Source organism: Antechinus flavipes, chromosome 3, assembly GCF_016432865.1.
Source record: "Antechinus flavipes isolate AdamAnt ecotype Samford, QLD, Australia chromosome 3, AdamAnt_v2, whole genome shotgun sequence".
NCBI classification, from domain to species: Eukaryota; Metazoa; Chordata; class Mammalia; order Dasyuromorphia; family Dasyuridae; genus Antechinus; species Antechinus flavipes.
The window spans coordinates 523,373,329-523,399,063 of NC_067400.1; the positions used below are offsets into that span (position 1 = coordinate 523,373,329).

The following is a 25,735-nucleotide window of genomic DNA, read 5'->3' on the forward strand; positions in this document are numbered from 1 at the left end:
CAGATTAAGAATCCTTGATCTCCAAACACAAAGAGAGTATGTTCAACTTAATATGAGGAATGACAGGTGGATATGGTAAAGTATCATTAAAATCCCCTTTGTTTTATGTTATGAATTAAGAACAGAACAATTTTCTAGGATCCAGCTGCTTATGTGAACACAAGTTAACTCTACCCACAAGATCAGATTACCATAGTCTGAAAGAAACCGCTTTGGAAATAACTATTTTGAGTTAATTTATGCTACACCTGTTAAAATAGAATAGTTAATATAGTCAGGTTCACCATAGAATTACCCCAAACAGGGAACACTCAAAATTGAGATATTTCTTTGTAAAATTGTTTTAAATTATTCTAAATATCTCTTTACACAAAGAACAGAAAAAAATAGGAGTAACTATATGACATCAATATTATGCAGAGCCTAGCATTTTAAAATAAAGTATCAGATATAACAAAATAGTTCCAATACTGTCTTGTCTGTCTGTATCCCTTTCTAAATCTCTTTCTGCTTACTGTGTATTTCTATGATGTTACCGTGTCACTTTCCTTTCTTTTATTCTTTTGTTATTATCACTATAACATCTTATTCCCTTTATAAATCTTACCATATTCTAATTTAAATCCTTTCCTATAACAAATATAATCAAAGGAAAACAAATCCATTCACGAACTCTTACTGAAAACATTTTTGATATTTTGTTAATCATTTAAAAATGTTCATTTAAAAAAAAATAAAGCTGTTGGACTTTAATGGGAGAGTACGCAGAGAAGTGAATGTAAAAGGTGTCTGCCTTAAATAGTTAATTTCTTAAATAGTTGAGCTTCTGGTATGGAAAGTACAAACACAAAGAGATATTCTAGATAAAGATTGCAATTACTATTAAAATATATATATCACACCCCTTTCTTTTCCCAACAAAAGACAAAAATAGAAGTCAGGATTTTTCAGTTTCATATATCAAGTTAAGAAACTGAACTTCTGTAAAATTTCAACACATAGGAAGAATGCTGCTAAAATGAAATGGTTATAATGAAGCCTTCTCTGACACTCCAATGGAAAAGTGATTTGTTCTCTCCTCAAATCTCAAAATTGTAACCATATTTCAAATTGTTTTACAATTAACTATTTACATGTATTAGCTCCTTAATAAACTCTTGAGAACAGGGACTATGTTTTATCTTGCTTTACCCACAACCTCATGCTGGGTTATGCATATAGTAGCTACTTCATAAAAGTCTGCTGAATTGAATTGAATTTTTAAACAACAAAATTGAATTGTGTGTCCTGGAAGGAACAAATATACAACTTTTCCCATTTAAGTTTTCTAAATTGAATATCTGTACCTTTAAAATATAGAAAATATCAAAATAAAGTTTTAATATTTTTATTTCCTAGAGGAAGCAGAACTGTCTACTGACAAAAAATTTACTAGCAAAAAGTTTAAGACAACAAAAACTTACCTGACAATACATTTCCATGATGACCCATCTTGATCATCTTGCTCTTCTATATACATTCTGACATTATGATCTTGATCCAGCTGGTACCAATACATAAGACCATCTTTGTCTCGGCCAATTGGCTGGAGGCGCATGGCATCAGCATCCTCCTCATTAATAATGTTCTTAAATTTCAGATTGTCATCAAATTGACATTCACAGAGATACTAGAAAAAAATTGTAAAATGGATTGAAATATCTCACCTATGTTTTTCCATAGTAAGAAATAATAAATTTCTCAGTTCTATTGAAGATGTTCTATCTTGCTTTATTTTTATTTGGTTTACAACTAAAAGAAAAGTAACAGTTCCCATATAGTCACTTAAGGTTATCAAGTATTTTTCTCACAAAAACAATTAAAAAATGCTGGTGCAACTGTGATTAAGTCACATTTTACAGATAAGGAAACAAAGACTCAAAGACTAGTCCTTGGACATGGAGTTAAAAGTATCAAAGCTGGACCAGATACAATTGCAAAACTAAAATTCAAACGTGATAGCTCACTTAAGTAGGTAAAATATGAGCAAAAATTATATATTTATTGTTACATAAAACTAAATTTAATTCAACTACCAACATATATAACCATGCAACATCAGCATCACAATTTCAAAATTTTCCAATTGTTACCAGTTTTAAATGAATTTATGCAGAATACATGTATAGCAAAATTCACTTCTAAATAATTAAATGATTTTTTTTTTAAATATAGGTAACAGTTCAAAAACTGTTCTTTAAAAACTTAAGACATACTCAACCTTTAAAAAATATTCATTCAGCAGATATTGGCTTTCATTCATTCTCTTAATGAAATGATACTCATGTCCAATTTTTAACCATTCATAAAAATAAATGATACTTTTTGTTTTAATTTTCAGCATACTGTTAGAGATTACCTGGATCCTGAAACAACTTTCTTCATCAAGTCTCCTAACAAATATAATTCAAGCCCTGGTCACTCTGATTTTCCCTATTCTAGTCTACGCTATTTTGTGCCATAGTACCACCTGTGAAATTTGGTAACTGGCCAATTCAAGCTTTTAGGAGGCTAAGAGCCTAAGAGGGTCAAGAAATATATTACCAATTTTCCTGGTCTTCCTTGACATTTGCTTCCAGAATTCTGTAACATGATTTTTAAAATAAATTCTGTGATTCCTTACACTTGATGCTGGCCCCAAACTGAAATCTAATTTGACTACATTTTTGATCTCCCTAGAAGGGAATCTACTACATGATCAAATCAATCTATTATTATGTAGAAACAAGGGAGTGACATGTATTACATATCTAACATGAGCTAATCTCTGAAAAGTAGAATGTTTACTTACATAATTTAAGAATAAGTATGTAATCTTGGGGTCCTTTGATCATTCAACCTGTTTATAAAAAGCTTCTAATTTCAGAAGCAGTTAACCCTTCCTTAACCAGTCTGTAGAAAAAGAGTTCTTCTTTCACTCTGCTGGTCACTTCACTCTTCAGTAGCCCTACATGGGAAGGAGGGCAGGGAGAGCAAGCGACACTCCAATTTGGATTTAGACTTTCTAGTAAGTTTATTTAAAACACAATGAGTCTACGCAATTAGGGAAGAACAGTTATTTCAAATTACTAAGCCAGTATCATAAGCAATATTAACAAAGTGTTGCTATATACATTAACAATTCTTGATAGAAATCCTATCAGCATTCTTAGTAACTTACATAGTTGGAAAAAAAGACCCGTCAAAAAGCATCTAGATTAAGAATAGTTTCTGTTTCCCCCCAAAAATGGTGTTACTGAATTTCATCTGTTTTCCAAATTCAATATAAGGGCTACAAATGTTTTAAAACAAACCATTACAACACAAGAAACAATAAATTTATTACCTTTAAAAGTCCCAATTTGCATTCGACACTCATTTCAAGATAGCCCTTCTTCTCCATCTCCCATGCCCAAGTGCTATTGAACTCTTGACACATCTGTCAGATAAATGTAATATTTAAATGCCTAAGAGCAATGTTCATGATATCTGTGTCAAATTTTGTTAACTATTACTAATAATGCACATTTTTTCATTCAAGATTATTCAACAAACATTTATTAAGCCCCTAATATGTAACAGACTACAAAGATTAAAAAAAAAAAAAAAAAAACTTTCGCCTTTAAAGAAAATACAACTAGACAGCAACAAGAATATTATGTGATGACCAAATGTGATGGGCTTGGTTCTTTCCAACAATAAGGTGATTCAGGCCGATTCCAATAGACTTGTGATGGAGAGAGCCAACTGCATCCAAGACAGAGGACTGTGGGGACTGAAAACAGATGTCAACATAATATTTTCTCCTTTTTTTTGTTGTTTGCTTGCTTTTTTTTCTTTCTCATCCTCCCCCATACACACACCTTGATCTGATTTTTCTTGTGCAACATGATAAATATAGAAATTAATTTAGAAGAATTGCACATATTTAACCTGTATTGGATTACTTGCTATCTAGGGAAAGAGGGAGAAAGGAAAAGGAGGGAGAAAAATTTGGGACACAAGGTTTTACAAGGGTGAATGTTTAAAACTATCTCTGCATGTATTTTGAAAATAAAGAGCTATTATTAAAAAAAATACAACTGAAGTGGATGAATTATAAATGTTACTCCCCGAGTTAAAAAAAAAAAGGCACTATAGTTCTGTATCAGAATCAATTTATTAATCCTGATATATAGTGCCTTCAATATTTCCTTCGTAAAAAAGGAATATATATAAGTTGAAGAAAAATAATAGAAGGTAAACTTTTTACCTAAAGGTATATATTTTTTAACATAAACAAGTTAAGATTAAAGTTTTTCTACAGATTTTCTAAGATTGTAGCTATTACATTCTAATTTCTGCAAAAACTTTTCAATTATTTGAACTCTTTCTCAATTTTAATTCTTACTGGGGTATGGTTGCATTGTAATCTCTAGGATATGCTGGCAATGTGACAGTGGGTAAATTAACTTGTACAATAAGAAATTCTTAAGTCTCTAAAGTGTCAAAAAAATTGTCAGTTTTTGGTCAAGAGTTTTTCTTCATTGAAGTTTCATGCAATGATGAAACTAGATTGAGATTATAAAAGCAATAAACTTATTTTTCTAATCAAAATGTAAACAAAATATAAAAGCACTCTGGTTAATTCATATCTTTTATATTTGTTGAAAATGTCATTAAAATTTTTTTGGAGGGGATGGGGATCTGCTTCAGACTTGTAATTTCATTGATAGAGATTTCCTTCCACCAAGAAAAATGAACAATTTACTAGGTGCTGGGGATACAAAGATCAAGATGAAACAGATTCTGTCACATATGCACTTCATGAAAGGCAAAACCTATGGTTTATCAGTCACTCTCTCAAATTATATCAGCTAGACATCCACTGGAAAAAGTCACAGAACTCTGCCAAATGGAACCAATAAAATGCATGTTCTATGGACTTACATGAACTAATGCTAAGTGAAATGAGCAGAACGAGGAGATCATTATACACTTCAACAACAATACTACATGATGATCAATTCTGATGGAAGTGGCTCTCTTCAACAATGAGATGATTCAAACCAGTTCCAATTGTTCAGTAATGAAGAGAATCAGCTACACCCAGAGAGACAACTATGGGAAATGAGTGTGGACCACAACATAGCATTTCCACTCTTTCTGTTATTGTTTGCATGCATTTTTTTTCCTTCTCAGGTTTTTTACCTTCTTTCTAGATCTGATTTCTCTTTTGCAGCAAAATAACTGTATATATATATATACACACACACACACACACAATACATATACTGTATTTAACATATACTTTAACATTGTATTGGACTACCTGCCATCTAAGAGAGGGAGTTGGGGAAAGAAGGGAAAAAATGAGAACAGAAGGTTTTACAAGGGTCAATGTTGAAAAATTACCCATGCATATGTTTTGTAAATAAAAAGCTATAATAATAATAATAAATGCATGCTCTATGATCACAAACAGGCCCTCACTTCTGCATGGTAGATAACCTTCTTATACCTTGATATCTCTGCAGCATTTCCCTATACTGTTACTATAAACCTCTCACAACTTGCTTTCAGTCAAAGACCTTGCCATCTACTCCACCCAAAAAAAAAAAAAAGACGACGATGTATAACTGCATAACTGACATGAGTCCACATCCCGGCTCCAACATTTTAGGAACTATGTTAATATAAAGAGAGTGTCCAAAAAGTAACTAAGACCACCTGAAGGAAATGGGAATGTTGACCTGGAGAAAATGTATGGGTGATATGATTGCTCAACAAGCATGTATTAGTCAATGAATCAATGAGCATTCACTCAAGACCCAGTATGTGCCAAAGCACTGTGTTAAGAATCAGGACTATAAAGAAAGACAAAAAATAGTTCCTGTCTTCAAAGAGCACACAAACTAATTGGCAAGACAGCATATATTATGCACAATATGTACACACAGGATTTGGGGAAAGGACAAGTTCAGTTTTGGACCATATCTGCAAAACATTCAGTTTGATATGTCTGAAAGGAGATGGGAGACTGGAAGTCAGGGTGGGATAAGTAAATCTGAGAATTATCAGCACTAAGATGATCATTAAAATCATGGAAGCAAATGAGATCACCAAATGAATAAATGGAGAGAAAATAGAGAAGAGGACCTAGAAAAGAGCTTAAAATCAATGGGCTCAGATGACATAGAAAAACATTCCAAGAGATTGAAAAGGAACAGTCAAATAGAAGAAAAATCAGGAAAAACTGGTGTTCAGAAAACCTAGAGAGAGAGAGAACATCAAGGAAAAGAGATTGACTGACAATGTCTAAGATTGTTAAAAGCTAAAGAAAATGAGTGTTTTATGAACCACTATATAGAATTTCCAATCCCTCTATTTTTGTCTGCCTGCATTTTTGATTCCTTCAAAAGTTAATTGTACATTATTTCAAAGTCCGATTCTTTTTGTACAGCAAAATAATTGTATGGACATGTATACATATATTGTATTTAACTTATACTTTTATTTAACATATTTTACATATATTGGTCAACCTGCCGTCTGGGGGAGTTGGTGGGGGGAAAGAGGGGAAAAGTTGGAACAAATTTTTTGCAATTGTCAATGCTGAAGGATTACCATGCATATATCTTGTAAATGAAAAGCTATAATAAAAAAAAAAGTGTTTGTATATAAAGACCATTGAATTTGGAAATTAAGACATTATTGTTCACAGTACAAACAGTGTCATATATTTACTATGTGTCAGACAGAAAGTATACAAAAACACTAAATCTGTACAGGGCCCTAAATTCTGCCATCTATTCAAAATGGGAGGAAAGGAAATTGAATATAAAACTAAAAGAAATCAACTAAAGTGATTCCTTTAGGATCTTAAAATCCTAAATTAGATCTTTTTCACGTTTAAAATTAAACATTTGACCAGCAGGATGAATACAGAGAGGACTGGCGAGACTTACATGAACTGATGCTAAGTGAAATGAGCAAAACCAGATCATTATACACTTCGACAACGATATTGTATGAGGACATATTTTGATGGAAGGGGATTTCTTTGACAAAGAGACCTAACTAAGTTTCAATTGATAAATGACGGACATAAGCAACTACACCCAAAGAACGAACACTGGGAAACGAATGTGAACTATCTGCATTTTAGTTTTTCTTCCCGGGTTATTTATACCTTCTGAATCCAATTCTCCCTATGCAACAAGAGAACTGTTCGGTTCTGCAAACATATATTGTATCTAGGATATACTGCAACATATCCAACATATAAAGGACTGCTTGCCATCTAGGGGAGGAGGTGGAGGGAGGGAGGGGGAAAAAAAAATCGGAAAAGAAACGAGTGCAAGGAATAATGTTGTCAATATAAAGTAATCATTAAATAAAAAATAAAAAATAAATAAATAAATAATAAAATTAAACATTTGAAAGCACAGATGTAAATGGATTTTTCCTTAAAATGATAAGAAGCAACTACCTGAAACCATTCAGCAAACATTATTTGTAATGAAAATAAGTGAGTAATCTTCCCAACAAAGTTAGGATGGCCATTACAAGAAACAAAGATGCCCATTATCTTCAACATTACTAAATATTGTATTAGACATGCACACATATATGTAGAAATTAGAAATAAGAAAAAGAAACTGAAGGAACCAAAATGGATAATGGGGTAATAAAAATCTCCCTTTTTGCAGACAGTATGATAGTATAGTTAGAAAACCCTAGAATCAAATAAAAAAATCAGATGAAACAATAATTTAAGCTAAATAACAAGATAAACTCACATAAATCATCAGCTTTTCTACATAACACCCAAAAAAAAGCTCTACAAGAAGTGATAGTAAAAGATTTCATTTAAAATAATAGTAGACAATATAAAATACCTGGGAGTATACCTGACAAGGAAATATATGAACTACATGCACATAATCATAAAAGGTTTTTTATCTAGATAAATCAGATTTAAATGATTGAAGAGCTTTTAATTGTTCATAGGTGGGCAAAGCAAAATATAATAAAAGTGACAATTCTATCTGAAACTAATATATCATCCCAACTAAATTGCCAAAAAAAATTTTTATTGAGCTAGAAAAAATAACAGCAAAATTCATTTGGAAAAATACCATAGAAATTAATGGGGGAAAAAAAATAAAAGTAAAAGTCCAGCAGTATCAAATTTTAAACTTACAAGGCAGTATTTAACAAAAACTATGTGACATTGGCTAAGAAACAGTGGAAAAGAGTAGATACACAAAACACAGTAGTAAATGATTATAGTAATATTGTGTTTGAGATGTAAAGATTTAGCTAAGAATTCACGATTTGGTTAAAAAAAAAACTGTTGAGAAAACTGAAAAGTAGTTCAGAAATTTGTCATAAATATGGTATAGATCAACCTTACCAAGATAAGTACGGTCAAATGGATATTTTGATTTACATTAAATTAGAAAGGTTTTATGCAAATAAATTCAATGTAGCGAAGATTAGAAGAAAGCAGAAAATTGAGAGAAAAAAATTTAGACAGCTTCTCAGAAAAAGGCCTCAAACCTCAAATGTATAGAGAACTCTGTCAAAATTTATAAGAATGAGTCATTCTCCAATTGTTAAATGGTCTAAGGGTATGAGCAGACAATTTTTGAAAGAAGATATAAACTATATATAGTCATACAAAAAAAAAGCTCTAAATCATTTATTAGAGAAATGTAAATTAAAACTTTGAAAAACCATCTCACACCTATTCGATGGGCTAAAATAGGACGAAAGAAAACATAATAAATGCTGGAGGGAATAAAATTGGGATACTAGTACACTGATTCAATCATTTTGGAGAACAATGCCCCCAAAAGTATAAAATAGTGTATAACCCTTTTACCCAGCAACACCACTGTTAGATCTGTTTCCCAAAGTGATGAGGGAATTAAATCCTTCATACTACATCCCGGCCACTTTTCCCTACCATTCCCCAACCTCTTTCTTTGGCATGTTTTCAAATGTGCTTAGAACATAAACCATTTGAGGGCAGGCCCTGTCTTTTTTATATCTATATCATATAATAAGAAAGGCAGTAAAAAGGAAAACTTGATAGGACAATGACTGCTGCAATGTGAAGACAAGGGAGAAAAAATAAAAGTATACCCTAAAACTTCTAGCTTGTATAACTAGGAGAAAACTATAATTGAAATAATATTACCTTAAAATTGTGTGATATTTTGTGGTTTTCTTAAGGCACAAATTCCTTTACAAAACTCCTGACAAGTTGTTATCCAACCTCTTTTTAAACACTTCCAGTGACAGAGGGAACTCACTCTCTAACTAGATGTTCTTTATGTTTTAAAATATTTACAAAAGCTCTCATTGTGTTGCCAAAGAAGTAAAATTTAGGAGATACTCATCAAATAAGGAATTGTTAAATAAGTTATGATGTATGATCATAATTTAAGTGTGTTTATCATGAAAAATGATGAGCAGGTTGCTTTTAGAATAAACATGGAAAGATTTGTATGAAATGATGAAAAATGAAATGAGTAGAACCAAAAGAATATCATATACAATAACAGCAATATTGTTCAAAGAGTAATTGTGAATAACTAAACTATTCTAAGTTATAGATATTCAAATCAACTACAAGGGACCCATGAAAAAATATGCTATCCACCTCAAACAGCAGCCTTCTCCAGTGTGGTATTAGGAGGGAGACCAGGGAGACAGCTTAGAACTCAAAATGTAAGAGAAAAAATTAATTTTAAAAAATTATTTTAATTAAACTGGTACTTATCAATAACAATGCAAAATAAATCTCTTCATTCATTGCCACGTTCAAATATAACAAATACTGAAGTATGACTATTTTTACATAAATTTCACCATTCATATTCTATGAACAGATAATACATACACCTATTACACAGATACATTGCACACACATGTAGATATAAAGAAATGTAATTGGTCATTGAAAGAGTTGAAAAGGAATTTCAATTATCTAGTCTAAATCAGTCATTTTACAGAAGAGGAAATAAAGTCTCAGAAAAGGGATTTGTTTACTTAGTTAAGTAACAGCTAGAATTAGAAAACCCAGGTTTCAGACCCCCTCAATTAAGTGCTGTACAACACATATGTGTAATAATGCTAACAAAAATGATTATTATTGAGAACAAAATATCACCCATATACTGAAACATCTCTTCCCTGTACAGAGTGCATTCCTCACAATATCCAATGACATAGGTAAATATACATATTATTCCCATTTTCCAGATGAAGAAAGTGAGATCTTTCAAGAGAGATTCTATGTCTTGCTCTTAGTTACAACACTAATTACTGTTTCATAATAACTGTTCTGTCAGTTATATAATCAAACCTTTTAACAAGATTTCTCAAAAATTCATTTAAATTCAGATTTCTAAAATCTCACCATCCCTGTTCTTCATCATTAATAGTTACCAGATCAGACAGAATAGCAACTTTAAAGATGCTAAAAGATATAATCTATCATTTTAAATCTTTCTACTGACAATATATTCCAGAGACTCATCAAAATCAATAAGAAAATTTTATCTATTTATAAAACTAGATACAGTTCTCTTAGCTGTGGTTGTTTTTGTTTCAGGGGAATTAATTTAAAACGTATGTCAAGTATATTTTATATAAATAGGAAAAAAAATAATTTTAACGGATTTAGTAATTTCAAATATTATATTACTAACAATATTGTTGCTAAGATCATAGGGCAAATCAGCATCAAAAGACTGAAAACTTCTTTCTACTCTTAAGAATTCCAAGTTCATATGTCCAAAGTGCTATCAAATTGTTTACCCTTTGATCCAGCAGTATTTCTACTGGGCTTATATCACAAAGAGATCTTAGAGGAGGCAAAGGGACCCACATGTGCAAAAATGTTTGTGACAGCCCTTTTTGTAGTAGCAAGAAACTGAAAATTGAATGGATGTCCATCAATTGGAGAATGGCTGAATAAATTATGGTATATGAATGTTATGGAATATTATTGTTCTAAAGGAAACAATCAGCATTATGATTTCAGAAAGATTTGGAGAAACTTACATGAAAACGACAAGATTATACATCTATTCTAATGGACATGGCTCTTCTCAACAGTGAGATGATTCAGGCCAGTTCCAATTATTTTATGATGAAGAGAGCCATTTGTACTCAGAGAGGACTGTGGTAAGTGAATGTGGACCACAATATAATAATTTCACTTTTTTATTGTTTGCTTGCATTTTGTTTTCTTTCTCAATTTTTTGATTTGATATTTCTTGTGCAGCACAATAATTGTGTAAATATGTAAATAAATGTAAAAAATGTAAATAAATAAGAATTGCACATGATTAACATACATTGAATTACTTGCCATCTAAGAGAAAGAGGGATGGAAAAAATCTGGAACACAAGATTATACAAGGGTGAAGCTGAAAATTATCACTGCATATATTTTGAAAATAAAAAGTATTAGTAAAAAAATGTTTTAAAGGGAAAAGGACCCACATGTGCAAAAATATTTGTAGCAACTTTTTTTGTAGTGGCAAAGAATTAGAAATTGAATGGATGCCCATCAGCTGGGGAATGGCTGAATTAGTTATAATATATGAATGGAACGGAATAGTATTGTTTTATAAGAAATGATGAACAGGCTGATTTCAGAAAAATCTGGAAAGAACAACATGAACTGATGCTAAGTGAAATGAGCAGAATCAAGAGAACACTATACATAGCAAAAAGAAGTTTATGTGATGATCAACTATGATGGACTTAGCTCTTTTCAACAATGAGGTGATTCAAGTCAATTCCAATAGACTTGTGATGCGAAGCATCATTCACCTTCACAGAGAAAACTATGGAGACTGAATGTGGATGAAAGCATAGTATTTTCACCTTTTTGTTGTTGTTGTTTGCTTGTTTTTTAATCTTTTGATATGATTTTTTTGTGTAACACAGCAAACACACAATATGTTCAGAAGAATACGATTAATCTACGTCGGATAGCTTGTCAGATCTTGGGGAAAGAGAAGGGGAGAAGAGAGAGTGAAAAATGTGAAACACAAAGTTTTGTAAAGGTGAATGTTGAAAACTATCTTTGCATGTATTTGGAAAAATAAAATACTATTTAAAAATAAAGAAGGAAAAAAAAAAGAATTCTAAGTTCACTTGAAAAATGTTATCCATCTCCAGAGAAAGAACCGACATATGGATGGATGTATTGCATCCTATAGGTGTGTAGGTGTTTGTGTGCACATGTATAACTGTATCAAATGTTGGTCTTTTCTAGTGCACACTTGGGAGTTTTACTTTTCATGGGTATGGGGATTTCAAATGTCAAAATGTCAAAAAGCAATTGAAAACAAGAAAAAGTAGCCAATAGGTTAAAAAATATATACTTAGAAGTTTGAATAGTTACATAACATCCTGATCCTTCCAAGTAGATATAAACCAGAACAAACCAATAAAAGTGCCTTGAAGGTATAAAGTTGTAGCCAACTGAAAAAAAAAAAGGGGGGGGAGGAGGGGATTGGAGGGAAATGGGGTTTGGGAGGGAGTGATAGTAGCAGTAGTGTATCTTTCAAAACTTTGTAATCCTTAAAGTTAACTTTAAAAAGGATATTGGTTAAGGAGCCAATTTAAGACAATCCTGGAAAGTCAGGATAAGCTGGATCTTTAATTAAATTTCCCTAAGTCCCCTTTTTGATTCAGAATTGATACACTTGGGGACTGTGCTGGAACTCCATTCCCCTAAACTACTGACCTATACATCCTGGAATGTAGTTGACTTGGGGATGACCTAGGAGTCTTTGAGAGTTGAAAGACTAGGATAAATATATTATTTACCTTTCAAGATATTTTCAGTTACAAGAATCATCTCTGTAATCAGCATTTTCTGAGATTCAAGATTGTCACTATATAGTCTCTACTACTTTGTAATAATCTAGATCTACTCTTGCTAGCAAAAACTGAATATCCACTTATAGATATCACATCACAATTTTGTTATCTACTGATATTCTTTGTAATATGTGTAATGATTTTGTATTACATTAGCAGGACTTGCTTTCCAAATTGTCATTCTGTGCAAAATAAATTTATAAAATTTATATTGAGAAAATCAGATTAAAAGATTATTTTAAAAGTATTTACCTTGATCAAATATTTTTCCCATCTGTCTGCTGTTACAGATTTACCAATCTTCCTCATCAGTTTCAAATGGAGCTCCACCAATTCTTTTGGTACTTTAAGAGAGGAAAGAAAACACACAATAAAGGTTAGCTTACATTATTTCATATGTAATTAAGACTAAACAAAACATTTGGAAATATTTCCTTAAAAGTATAAAAAAGTATAGCCAAAACATACCATGATTAAATCCTATACGTGAGTTACAAAATGAGTCTCTTCTATATATTCTCTGTATTTTGAATTATACCAATCTAGAGTTCATAGTCCAGTCAGGGACCTCCCATTAGAAAGCTTAAAAAAAAAAAAAATGGCTGATCCAAGCTAAATAAAGAACAGTTCTATAGTCTGTCTCATCAAAGTGAGTTCCCCCATCACTGGAAATATTTTTAAGAAGGCCAGACAATTACTTATTAGTAATACCATAGAAGAATTTGTGCCTTAGAGAATCATGGGAGAAGAAAATCTTTGTAGGATGCCTCAAAAAACTGAACATATATAAAAGTTTTAAGAAAACCATAAAATACCACACAACTCTAAACTAGTATTATTTGTTATGATTCTCTTATTCACACAAGTGAGGAACTTTAGAGTATACTGACTCTTTTTTCTCTTTAGTCTCCACATTCAAGCAATTATTGTCCTAGCAAGTTTTCCTTTTTAATGCCCTTCTCATCATGTGACACAGATATAAGAAAGACAGATCCTACCCTTAAATGATTTATGTTCTAAGCACAGATGAAAATTTGCCAAAGGAAAAGGTTGATAAATGGTAGGAAAAATGGCTGGGAAGATTTGGTTTCTAGTAAGACAGTAAAAGATCACCTATCAGAACCTGGCATCTTAAAGGCATAGTCTACTCCCTTTGCAAGTAACCTAGCTTAAGTCTTTTTCTTCAAAACACAATTACCATAATCTCCTAAGTAATCTCCCTACTTCCTCCAGCCTCTTCTATCAAATATTTGTGTTTATTGCATCACTCTTCTAAATCCCTGTGTGAAAACTTTAATTATTTCCCCATATGACAGAAAACATTTTCAACATCATCTTAATTCCTTTTCATAATATCTCTCAAGTAGTACTATCTGAGATTTCAATGAATGATGTGACCTTTCCTGATATTTATCATTGGCTCTCATATGTGAAAATCCTTGTTTTTAGTCATTTCATCCTAATCTGAACACTCTTTCCCCTTTTCTTCCATGTCTACTTCCCTTGCTTTGCCCTGTCTCCTCTCTGAAGTCTATCCATCCTTGAACTGGCTCAGCTTCTATATTCTCCATAAAGTTTTTCTGGAAACTCCCTTCTCTGAATATCAATAATTTTGAGAGCTTTTTTTTCATATTTACACATACTTACAGAGATTTATGTAATTCCATTTGTTCCTAACAACAATCTTGTGATGTGCGTGAGACAGTTGCTGTTATTCACATTTTACATCTTATGAGCCTAATGGTAAAGAAGGCCTGCTTCATGGTCACAGGACAGAATCTAAATACAGGTTTTCCCCAAGTCCTATTCCAGTACCACATTCTATATATTCCATAATACACCATGAGCATTTATTGCTTGTGTCACTCAATTTGGATGGGCCACTTATCCAATTACATTGTTAAAGCAATAACAAAATGAAACAAGCAGCTGTCTTTAATGACAGGAAGATCTGGGATTCAAGTCTTGCTTCTGACTTATTTGGCTATGCAACTATGGACACAATGTCCCAATTAAGTAACAAATGAGTTGCTGATCTAAATCTGAGATGTGTATTTTCATTTTTGAGGTTCTGCATACAGATCAAAGCATAAGAAAAGCTCCCAAAATTTAGTCATTTTCTTTCATGTATAAGGCTTATTTTCAATGGAAACACAAAATTATCAAAAAAGTTCAAGTCCTTAAGTATAAAGAAACATAATTTGGGGAAAAACTGAATTTTGATTCAATAGTTATTTTTTACAAAATGAAATTACTTTGTGAAGTTTAAAAACAAAATGTATTCTAAATTGCTCATATAAACTTTATTTTCTTATTTTCTTCATGTGAAATATGAAGTAAAAGGTCTATTCCAACTCTAGATCCGATGATTCTAATGGTAACCCTTATTAATTGAATCTATCTTTAAATGTTTTTGATTTTTGGCACAAATACTTTAAAAGTGCAATATCTTTTGACCAATGTATGAATAATAGACCAAAAAAAACTAAACAGAAGAAACCATAAGCAATATAATACAACAGAAAACTTTTCTAGACTTTGTATCCATTGTGAAACCAAGAGGATTAAAAAAAAAAATACTCATTTTTTAAAATTGTTGCTGATTAAAAAACAAACAAAAACCAAATACAATGCATATTGACACAGAAGAGAGGGGCCATCAGAAATCAGTACTTTTGGTTCTTGAAACATTTCATCTTTTAAAATCATGTTCTTCACCTTCAGAAAACCAAAAGTTTGCCCAAATTGAGCCACCTTTCTCTCAACTTTCATAATCTTTGTTTTTTGATTTAGTATAAATACATCTGAATGCCTATTTATGGCCAAGGTAAGAAAAGATGGAAATAAAAATAGCAAGCAAGAAGCAGTGAAGTCAAGGCTATATCACAAAAAGATATTTTGCCGATCATATTGTTGGAGGAAATTTACAAGTTTTCCCACGGCCCCACACTGCACTTGTGGGCAAACACAGAATGTTCTTCCTCTTATTTCCTTATTCTTGATTCAAATCAACAGATAGTTCTTATTATCTACATGAATTTTGGATTTTAAGTAATAGCTATTAAACTGCTTTTTAGCTGATTCAACACAATACTCTAAGGCGGCCCATGAAGATCTTTGTATTTCTCAAGTATCAATAAGTTGGCTATCTTTTCCAGCTTTGTGGTAGCAAGGTGGCCCACAATGGAGGGTAAACTGAGTCTAGAGTCAGAGACCTGAATTCAAATGTAGCCATAGCTATTTATTAGTTGCATAACCCTAGTTAAGTCAGCCTCTGCCTCAGTCTTCTCACCTGTAAAATGGGGATAACTAGAGCACCTACCTCATAGGGTTGTTAAGATTCAAATGATATAATATTTATAAAAGCACTTTGCAAACTTTAAAGTGCTCTAAAAAGTCTGGTCTAGCTATCATCTGCAATTTTAATAAACATATCTATGTTTGACAAAGTTTACTGACAGAGCAAACTGCAGATTCATATAAGCTCCACTAGAAACTTTTTCCTAAATTGACTTGGGGTTATAAGAACTATTTTAATCTACCTAGGTGCCTAGCTCACTAAATTCCTTCAATTATCAGTCTAATAACTCTAACTAAAAAAAAAAATATATATATATATATATATATATGGCTAGATCTATTATTGATTCTATTTTCTCTATACAATCATCACTACTTTTTCTATGTTTACTAACTATCCCGCAGAATTTAAGTCAAGCTTGAAGAATGGCCTCAAGCAGCCATTCCCTTTGTTTTTAACTGGCAACAGTATAAGAAAGTGGAAAGGACATTGGACTTACAATGAGAGAAAGGTGGCTCAATATGGGCAAACTTTTGGGTCTTCTAAAATGTGAAGAAAATGATTTTAAAAGATGAAATGCCTCAAGAACCAAGAATGTTAATTTTTCATGGCAGTTCAAAAAATATAACACAGAAAGGCTTCTGTGTTAATAGTTATATTCATCTCATTTGGTTTTTGGTTTTAAACCAGCAATAATTTTCAAAAATGAGTTTTTTTAACTGACCTTGAACAGATGAATTAAGCAAAAGCCTAAGTTATTCTTCTGTAAAATGAAGGATTAAAATGGCCTCAAAGCTCTCTTCTAGCCTTTATTCTCCAATTTACTTCTCTTTTAGCTTATTTTATTCTCCAATTCTATGGTATCTTTCCTACTCCCATAAATTTCAAAAATCACTTCTTGTGGATCAGTAATCAAATCTATCAATGCTTTCAATATGTTAGGATTCTGGTAGCTTAAATTCTAAGGGAAACTAAATGTTTTCTCACTAACTTCTTATTTCTGGTTTTATGACTGTATTTGCCATTTTTGTTCCGTCCATTCTAATTTGTCCATTCTCCTTTGTAAATAAAACTGAAGCAAATGACTCGAACAGCTTTGCCTTCTCTCTCTAATATTATCTGTAGCTAAAAGTATCCACATCCCATCTGAGCATTCTCCTTCTCCTCAGTGATTTTTTTCTTTTTTCCCCAATGATTTTTTTAAAAACCTTTTTTGTTGGCTTTGCTTTCTTTCTGATAATGTATATATCAATGTATTTCACATTGCTTTAAGGATGAATGTATGTTTTGTCATTAGTTTACTAGGAATTTGGTTCCACTGCCTTTTGGTTCTTTCATTTAGACTTTGGTTTTCTTTATGCCATTCTACATCAATTCACAAAAATCCTGACATCACTTTGTAGAACTACAACATATTTTTTATATTTATGATTTTGCATTTATCTTCCACTATGAACCACTGCTTCCATCTTCTACATGACTCTTGAAAATTAGTCATGATCACAGAAGTACAGTACTAAATTAATCAGTGATTAGAGTTAATTAATTAATTAATTAAAATTAATTGGTGATTGGGAGAAAGATCATTTTTTTCAGAAAAAGATCACAAATATAAGCCATGGGCAAGCAATTAGGACAAGAAATATGTAAAAAGAGTGATCCAGGATAAAGGACCCATCTCAAAAGAACAGATCAGAAATGAAGTATTGTAGCTATGATCACAGAGACATCTAGACTCAGCTCCTGGCATAGTCATTCAAAACAAGAGAGGGATCTTGGGAACCACACTCCAAGAGCAAAATGAGATTCTGGGGTTTTTGCTGATCCTATCAGTAGAATACAAGATAAAACAAGTCAGGACCATACATGCCCACAGAGCTTAGCCTTAACACAAAGTTCCAATCTGGGCTGTAAGATTAAAAAAATGAGTAGACAGGACTTTTAAAAAAACTAAAACTAAACTTTTAAAAAAGCTCCCTTTATATCCACATCATTCTTGTTAAGAAAACTCCATTTTGCTCCTATTCACTGGAATCCCTTACTCTTCCAAGGTTTCCATTTAATCAAGGTTTATGTTAAAGAATGCAAAAACATTAAGTTTTCCAAGCATCAGGCAGTGCACTTTAAGGATACAAAACATTGGGGAATAAAGATTTTAAAAGAGAACCCCTGCCTTCAAGAAGCTTACATTCTAATAGGGTAAGACAACACATAACCAGAGAAGGGAATTATATCCTGGAGAAGAAGATGCCGGGGGTGGGGGATAAGGGAAGATCAGAGTAAGGATAGAGAGGACTCTTTTTCTCACCAGGCTGTAATCTAAACTTTTCTATCAAGTCCCATAAAACTCTTCATCCTGGAAGACCACTTCAGTCCTGGAATTCACATCTCAGAAGTACCAGACCTCTCCTTTTGGATTGGCTGGCTCTTCCCCAAAACCTCCACTGACCAGTCATTTCTTCATTTTTCACCAGGCTGCAATACAAACTCTTACATTACATCCCAGCCCCAACCTTCTTTTCTTCCTCCACCCCAACTTTTAAACTTCTTTTTATGTGCTGACTTCCTTTATTAGAAGATAAACTCCGGGAGGCTAGAGATTATTTTCCTTTTTGCTTACATTTGTATTTATACTGCTTGGCACAAATATCTGAAACATAAGTGATTATAAATACTTGTTGATTGACAAATGAAAAGATTGTCTGGGGTTGATGGCTGGATGCCATATGAAGTTAAAGCATGTTCTAATGCCTAGAATCAGCCAGTAGATAAAGCAAGCTTATAAGCAAGCTAGATTGCACTCAATTTAATGCGTGTGTGTGTGTGTGTGTGTGTGTGTGTGTGTGTGTATACACACACATACATTTTTACCAGTTTCCTAAATATACTGGAGCAAATTCTTATCAGAGATACTTGTAAAGATCTTTTCCTCAGCCAACTGCTTTTTTTCTTATGCAGTTTATTTTATTTATGCAACTTTTTTTCAATTTCATAAAGTCAAAGTTATCTATTTAATGTTTTGTACTTGACATTCCTTGGTTGGCTAACAGGTATGCTTTCTATTAATGGCTGTGAAAAGTACCTGATCAAGTTTTCTTCTAATTTTTTATAGTATGATCTTTAATATTAAGATGCATAAAGATGGAACAGGTAGTGCTAGGGGGGAGGAGGGAAAGGGGAGTAACAAAATGACAGATTCCACTGCTATCGTGGTTGTGAATTGGTCAAATCATTCAAGAAAGCAATATGACTAAACTGACTAAAATAATGATACTCATTGATCCCAAAGACCCTACTTAAAGACAGGTATAGTCCGAATGGGCCAAAGAGAGAAAACCACTATAAACAATAAAAAACTAATAACAATACTTTTTTTTAAGTAGCAAGGAACTAAAACTTTGTACATAAAGGAAGGACAAAGTAAGAAAAGATAAATATGAATGATATAGAGAAGCAAGGGAAAAGATACCTAGTAATGACCAAGAAATTTATGGAGAAACTATACTTACTGCATTTTGTCAGTTAAGGTCTACATAAGAGAACTAGAAACCTATGAGCACTAGAAAGATAGAAAAGCCTTGTCAGGCAACTCAAGACTTCCAAATGGGGCTACAGAAGAACCAAGACAAGCCTAGACATTGAACTTAGTATGGAGATCAAAAAGATGAGAACAAAGTCTAACTAAGAATTCCTGGAACCTATACTTAAGTTTAACCCAGAACTAAGACTCATAAACTTGTAGGGCAATGAGTACCCCAAATCAAGACCATTAAATCTCATATCAGCAGCTGGAGCACAGTCATATAAAGATTATGTAGGTTTTACCTAGGCTGTAGGTGGAAATAAACTGTTTCCACTCATGACCCCATCTCGAATCTGAGTGTTTGTGCATGCTATATGTTCAGAAACAAGGCTACAGTTAAGTCATGTGATGCAACACAGGCAAGCACTGCCAGAAACAGCTCAAATTCATTACGCATTTGATAATGAATTAATTTTTGGTCACTGCATTCAGAAACCTTTATTACTGCCACTTTTGCAAGCCCACATTCAATGGAGACTTAAGTTTAAAGCCTCAAACAATTTAAGAAGCTTAGAGACTGACCAGAAGATCATTGTATACTTCAACAACAATACTATATGACGATCAATTTTGATGGACGTGGCCCTCTTCAACAATGAGATGAGCCAAATCAGCTCCAATAGAGCAGTAATGAATTGAACCAGCTATACCCAGCAAAAGAACTCTGGGAGATGACTATGAACCACTACATAAAATTCTCAATCCCTATATTTTTGTCCACCTGCATTTTTTATTTCCTTCATAGGCTAATAGTACACTATTTCAAAGTCCGATTCTTTTTGTACAGCAAAATAACTGTTAGGACATGTATGCTTATATTGTATTTAATTTAAACTTTAACATACTTAACATGTATTGGTCAACCTGCCATCGGGGGGAAGGAATGGGGGGAAAGAGGGAAAAAATTGGAACAAAAAGTTTGGCAATTGTCAATGCTGTGAAATTACCCGTGCATATAACTTGTAAATAAAAAGCTATAATAAAAAAAAGAAGAAGAAAAAAAAAAAAAAAAAGAAAAAGCTAAAAGAAGGAAAAAAAAAAAAGTTTAGAGGCCCAGACCAAAGAAAGCTTCCCCATTTTTTACAAAAGTATGGAGTCCTAAATGAATAAGTAAGGCCGGAGAAATGAGAAGATATTGAGACTCAACAGACAAACCCAATTATTTATATTATCATAAGCAAAGCCACACACTAGTGGAATTTCTAGAAAAAACAAAGCAAGCATCAAGAAAGATGATTTCATGAGATATAAAGAGAAAGCAAAAGTAAGAAACTATGATGAAGGACTAGGTAAATAGAAGAGGAGAAGAGCAACAGAATATTAATTAGTATTGTGAAATCTTCCCTTTCAATATCCTTTTATGTAAAGAAAGAGTGGGGAATAAGAGAACAAAACTACAAGATAATAATATAGAAAGAAATACCTAATTATCATAACTATAAAGGAAAATAAGATGAACTCACTAATGAAGGAAGGAGCAGAATGATTTAGAAAGTGGAATCTAACAATATTGTGTTTATAAGAAACAAACTTGAAATAATAATGATTTAAACAGAGTTTAATTAAAGAACTGGAGCAAAATCTTTTACAATTCAGGCAAATTCAAAAATAAAAGAAGAGGTAGCAATCACAATCTCTAAGATTGAATTTTATGCTTACTTTAAGGAAGCATAGACATGTCACGTGCATCCAAAAAGAGAACTATGGAGAATGAATGTAAATCAATACATGTTATCTTCATTTTTTTTTCTCTAGTGGTTTTGCCCCTTTATTCTGATTTTTCTCTCTCAATATGATTCATAAAGAAATGTGTATTTATAAACATTAATGTACATGTATAACCAGAAAAAAAGAAAATAAAGTAAAATAAATTAAAAATTAAAAGGAAGCATGGACAATGAATTAAAAATAATACTTAAAAATATAATCATCAAATGAGATAGCTTCTCCATCTCTAAGGAAAAGTAAGAGAATAAATTCTAGATTTTTAAGAAAGACCTAGAAACAATTTTATAAAACTAAGATTTGATAGCTCTCTGGTAATTAAAGAACAGAAACAGAAATATACATATTCTCACCTGTGCATGGCACCTTTACAAGAACTGACTATACATCAAGGAACAGAAAGTTCACAAACACAGAAAAGCAGAAATATTAAATCGACCTTCACTAAAAATGATGCAATAAAAATTAAAATCAATGAAAGACCATTAAAATTAGGATTAACATTAATTAGGGACTAAATATGGAGATCATATTATGAAAAATATTAAAAAGAGAAGTAATTAATATACCTCTTATGGCTGTTACCACTCTCTTACCAGATAGAAACCTCTCACAACTAAGAGTAGGGACAATTACAAAGATAAAAAGAAAAAGTCAATAAATATTAATTTAATTTTGATTCTATGAAACTGAAAAACTTCTGTACAAACAAAATTAAATAAAGCAATCAAATGGGAAAAAAAAACAATATATCAAATTTTTCTTATAGGAATTTGGTATCCACAATATAGAAATAATTTATATATATATATGAAAAAATGAAAAGTCATTCTCCATAAGTGTTCAAAGAATATGAATTTTTTCAAAAGGTATGCAACCAGTGCAAATCAAAACAGTACTTTGGCAAAGATGACAAGATTTGAGAATAGTCAATGTTGAAAGTTTTGTGAGAAGACAGGCATATTGATATATTGCTGATGAATCTGTGAACTATGCAAATAAAGTGGTTAAAATGTCCCTTTTTTACCTAAAGACTCCATAACTACACTTATTTGCCAAGGAGGCTACTGATAAGAAAAAAGTTCCTATATACACCAAAATACTTATAACAGTACTTTTTATGAATGCAAAGAATTGGAAACCGGAAATATGCTCATCAACTGGGATATGGCTAAACAAATTATGGTTCCTTAATATAATGAAATACTATTGTTATATAAGAAATTATCAATGTAATAAACACATAGACATAGAAAGATCTGCATCAACTGATGCACAATGAAGCAAACACAAGAAAACAAAACAGTGACAACAATAATATAAAACCTCACTAAAAAAAATTAAAAGTACAGTTAATTCTGTATACCTTAACATATACTTTCCTAAAAAGCATTAAGCAAAATAGTGCAACAGAAATGCTGGGGAAAATGCAAGTAAGAACACCAAGCTTAAAACTTGATCAGCAACACGTTAAAAAAAAAAAATTGAATTCTAAAAAATAGTAGTACACTTCTATACATGTTAAATGCTAATACAAAATGACTGCAATAAATAGTTGCAGCATTTTTGGCCTCCAGCTACTGTTCCTCCCATATCTTTAGTTTCTGCTTCCTATAGACTGGACTAGCAAAGTCTGGAGGAAGTTGTGCTATGATTCAAGCCTCAGGGAGGTTCAGACATTAATGAAAGTGGAATAGGGAAAAGGAGAGTGTGGACTAGCCTTCCTCCTCCCAGAAAATATACAAGACTATACTTTATCTTGCCAAAGACCTGAAGAAGCCATTATTAAACATATTTACCTTTTAAAAATATACATTGTAAGTTAAGAGAACCAGAGTTCAAATATGACCTCAGATATTTAATACTTCCTAACTGTGACCCTGGGCAAGTCACTTAACCTCTATTGCCTCAGGAGGAAAAAATAATATACACACACTCTACAATAGAAATGACTGCAACTGTTGCAAAATTATAAATAACAAGCATGGCTCAAAAGAAGTAATGAAATAAGATACTCATACTCCACACCTTTAAAGAATGGAGGTGCCCAAGTTCTTTCTGCAATACAAATATGATCTTAATACCCAAACCAGAGACAAATGAAAGGAAAAATATAAATCTAATATTCTTAATATGACAAGACAAAAATTTTCTTTTTAATGATTTGGGACATTAATTTCAGACAGACTGAGATATACACTTTGTTGCCCTTATGAGGCAATTGGGGTTAAGTAACTTGCCCAGGGTGATACTGCTAGTAAATTTCAACTGTCTGAAGCCAAATTTGGACTTGGGTCCTTCTGACTCCAGGACTAGTGCTCCTGTGCCACCACCTGCTCTCCGACATAAAAATGTTGGATAAAATATTAGGGGGGGAATCTAGGTGGGGCAATGAATAGAGTGCTGTGTATGGAATCAGGAGGGCCTATTTCAAATTTGGTCTCAGACATTTCGTAGCTGGGTAACTCTAGGCAAGTCACTTAACTTTATTTGCCTCAGATTCCTTACCTGTAAAATCAGGTGGAAAAGGAAACTGGAAACCACTCCAGTGTCATTACCAAGAAAACTCCAAATGGTGTCATAAAGAACGGAACACAATTAAAATGACTATAACACTGCGATCAAGCAGAAATCACATTAGAAAAACAAGGCTACCTCAAATATTAGAATGTAAGCGCTTTGTGAGAATGAATTGTTTCTTTCTTTGTACTTTAATCCCAGTGGCTGGTATAGTGTAATTGTTTAATAAATACTTGTTGATTGAGCTAATATTAAGAAAATAGACATATTATAACTACATAGCAAAAACAAGCAAAACTCAAATTACAAAATCAACAGACACAGAAAAAGACCTTTGACAAAATATATCACCCAATTCTGGGAGAAAAATACTTAAAAAAAGAAAAACTGTCGATAATATAAAATATTTGGGATTTTATCTGCCAAGGGAAAGTCAGGAACTATATAAGCAAAATTACAAAACACTTTCCACACAAATAAAGTCAGATCTAAGCAACTGGAAAAATATCAAGTGCTCATCAACAGGTGGAGCGAATATAATAAAGATGACAATACTCCCTAAACTAATTTATTTATTTAGTGCTATACCAATTAAACTCCCAAGAAACTATTTTACTGACTTAGAAAAAAATAACAACAAAATTCATCTGGAAGAACAAAAGGGCAAGAATTTCAAAGGAATTAATGAAGAGAAAAGCAAATGAAAGTGGGCTAGCTATACCAGATCTAAAACTTTTATTATAAAGCAGTGGTCATCAAAACCATTTGGTAATGGCTAAGAAATAGACTAGTTGATCAGTGGAATAGATTAGGTTCACAGAACAAAATAGCCAATGACTATAACAATCTAAACCTAAAGGCCCCAGCTTTGGGGATAAAAATTCACTGTCTGACAAAAACTGCTAGGAAAATTGGAAACTAGTATGGCAGAAAGTAGGCATAGACCCACACCTAACACTGTACACCAAAATAAGGTTGAAATGAGTTCATGATCTAGACATAAAGAACAATATTATAAACAAATTAGAAGAACATAGGATAGTTTATCTCTCAGATTTGTGGAGGAGGAAGGAATTTGTGACCAAAGAAGACCTAGAGATCATTACTGATCATAAAATAATTTTGATTATATTAAGTTAGAAAGTTTTTGTACAAACAAAACTAATGCAGATAAGATTAGAGAGGAAGCAATAAACTGGGAAAACATTTTTACATCCAAAGGATCTGATAAAGACCTCATTTCTAAAACATATGGAAAACTAACCCAAATTTCTAATATTTCGAGTCATTCCACAATTGATAAATGGTCAAAAGATATGACGAGACAATTTTCAGAAGAAATTGAAACTATTTATAGCCACATGAAAAGATGCTCCAAATCACTATTAATCAGCGAAATGCAAATTAAGAAAACTCTGAGATACCACTATCCACCTGTCAGATTGGCTAAGAAAAGATATAATGACAAATGTTGGAAGGGACATGGGAAAACTGAGATACTTTGAAAAACTCAAAGACCCCAGTTTTTGGGATAAGAATTCACTATTTGACAAAAATTGCTGGGAAAATTGGAAATTAGTATGGCAGAAACTAGGCATTGACCCACACTTAACATCATACACCAAGATAAGGTCAAATTGGGTTCATGATCTAGGTATAAAGAATGAGATAATAAATAAATTGGAAGAGCATAG

At 32.2% G+C, this 25,735-nt stretch overlaps 1 protein-coding gene across 1 annotated transcript in view; it reads right to left on the bottom strand.

The window, feature by feature from the left end:
* Window positions 1-25,735, bottom strand: part of RSF1 (remodeling and spacing factor 1) — a 129,030-nt gene that overhangs the window by 65,708 nt on the left and 37,587 nt on the right. Inside the window, exons 2-4 of the mRNA XM_051987197.1 lie at window positions 13,165-13,256; window positions 3,365-3,457; window positions 1,464-1,669 (exon numbers count right to left, since the gene is read on the bottom strand). Coding sequence (XP_051843157.1) covers window positions 1,464-1,669; window positions 3,365-3,457; window positions 13,165-13,256 — 391 coding nt within the window. The remainder of the gene's footprint in view (window positions 1-1,463; window positions 1,670-3,364; window positions 3,458-13,164; window positions 13,257-25,735) is intronic.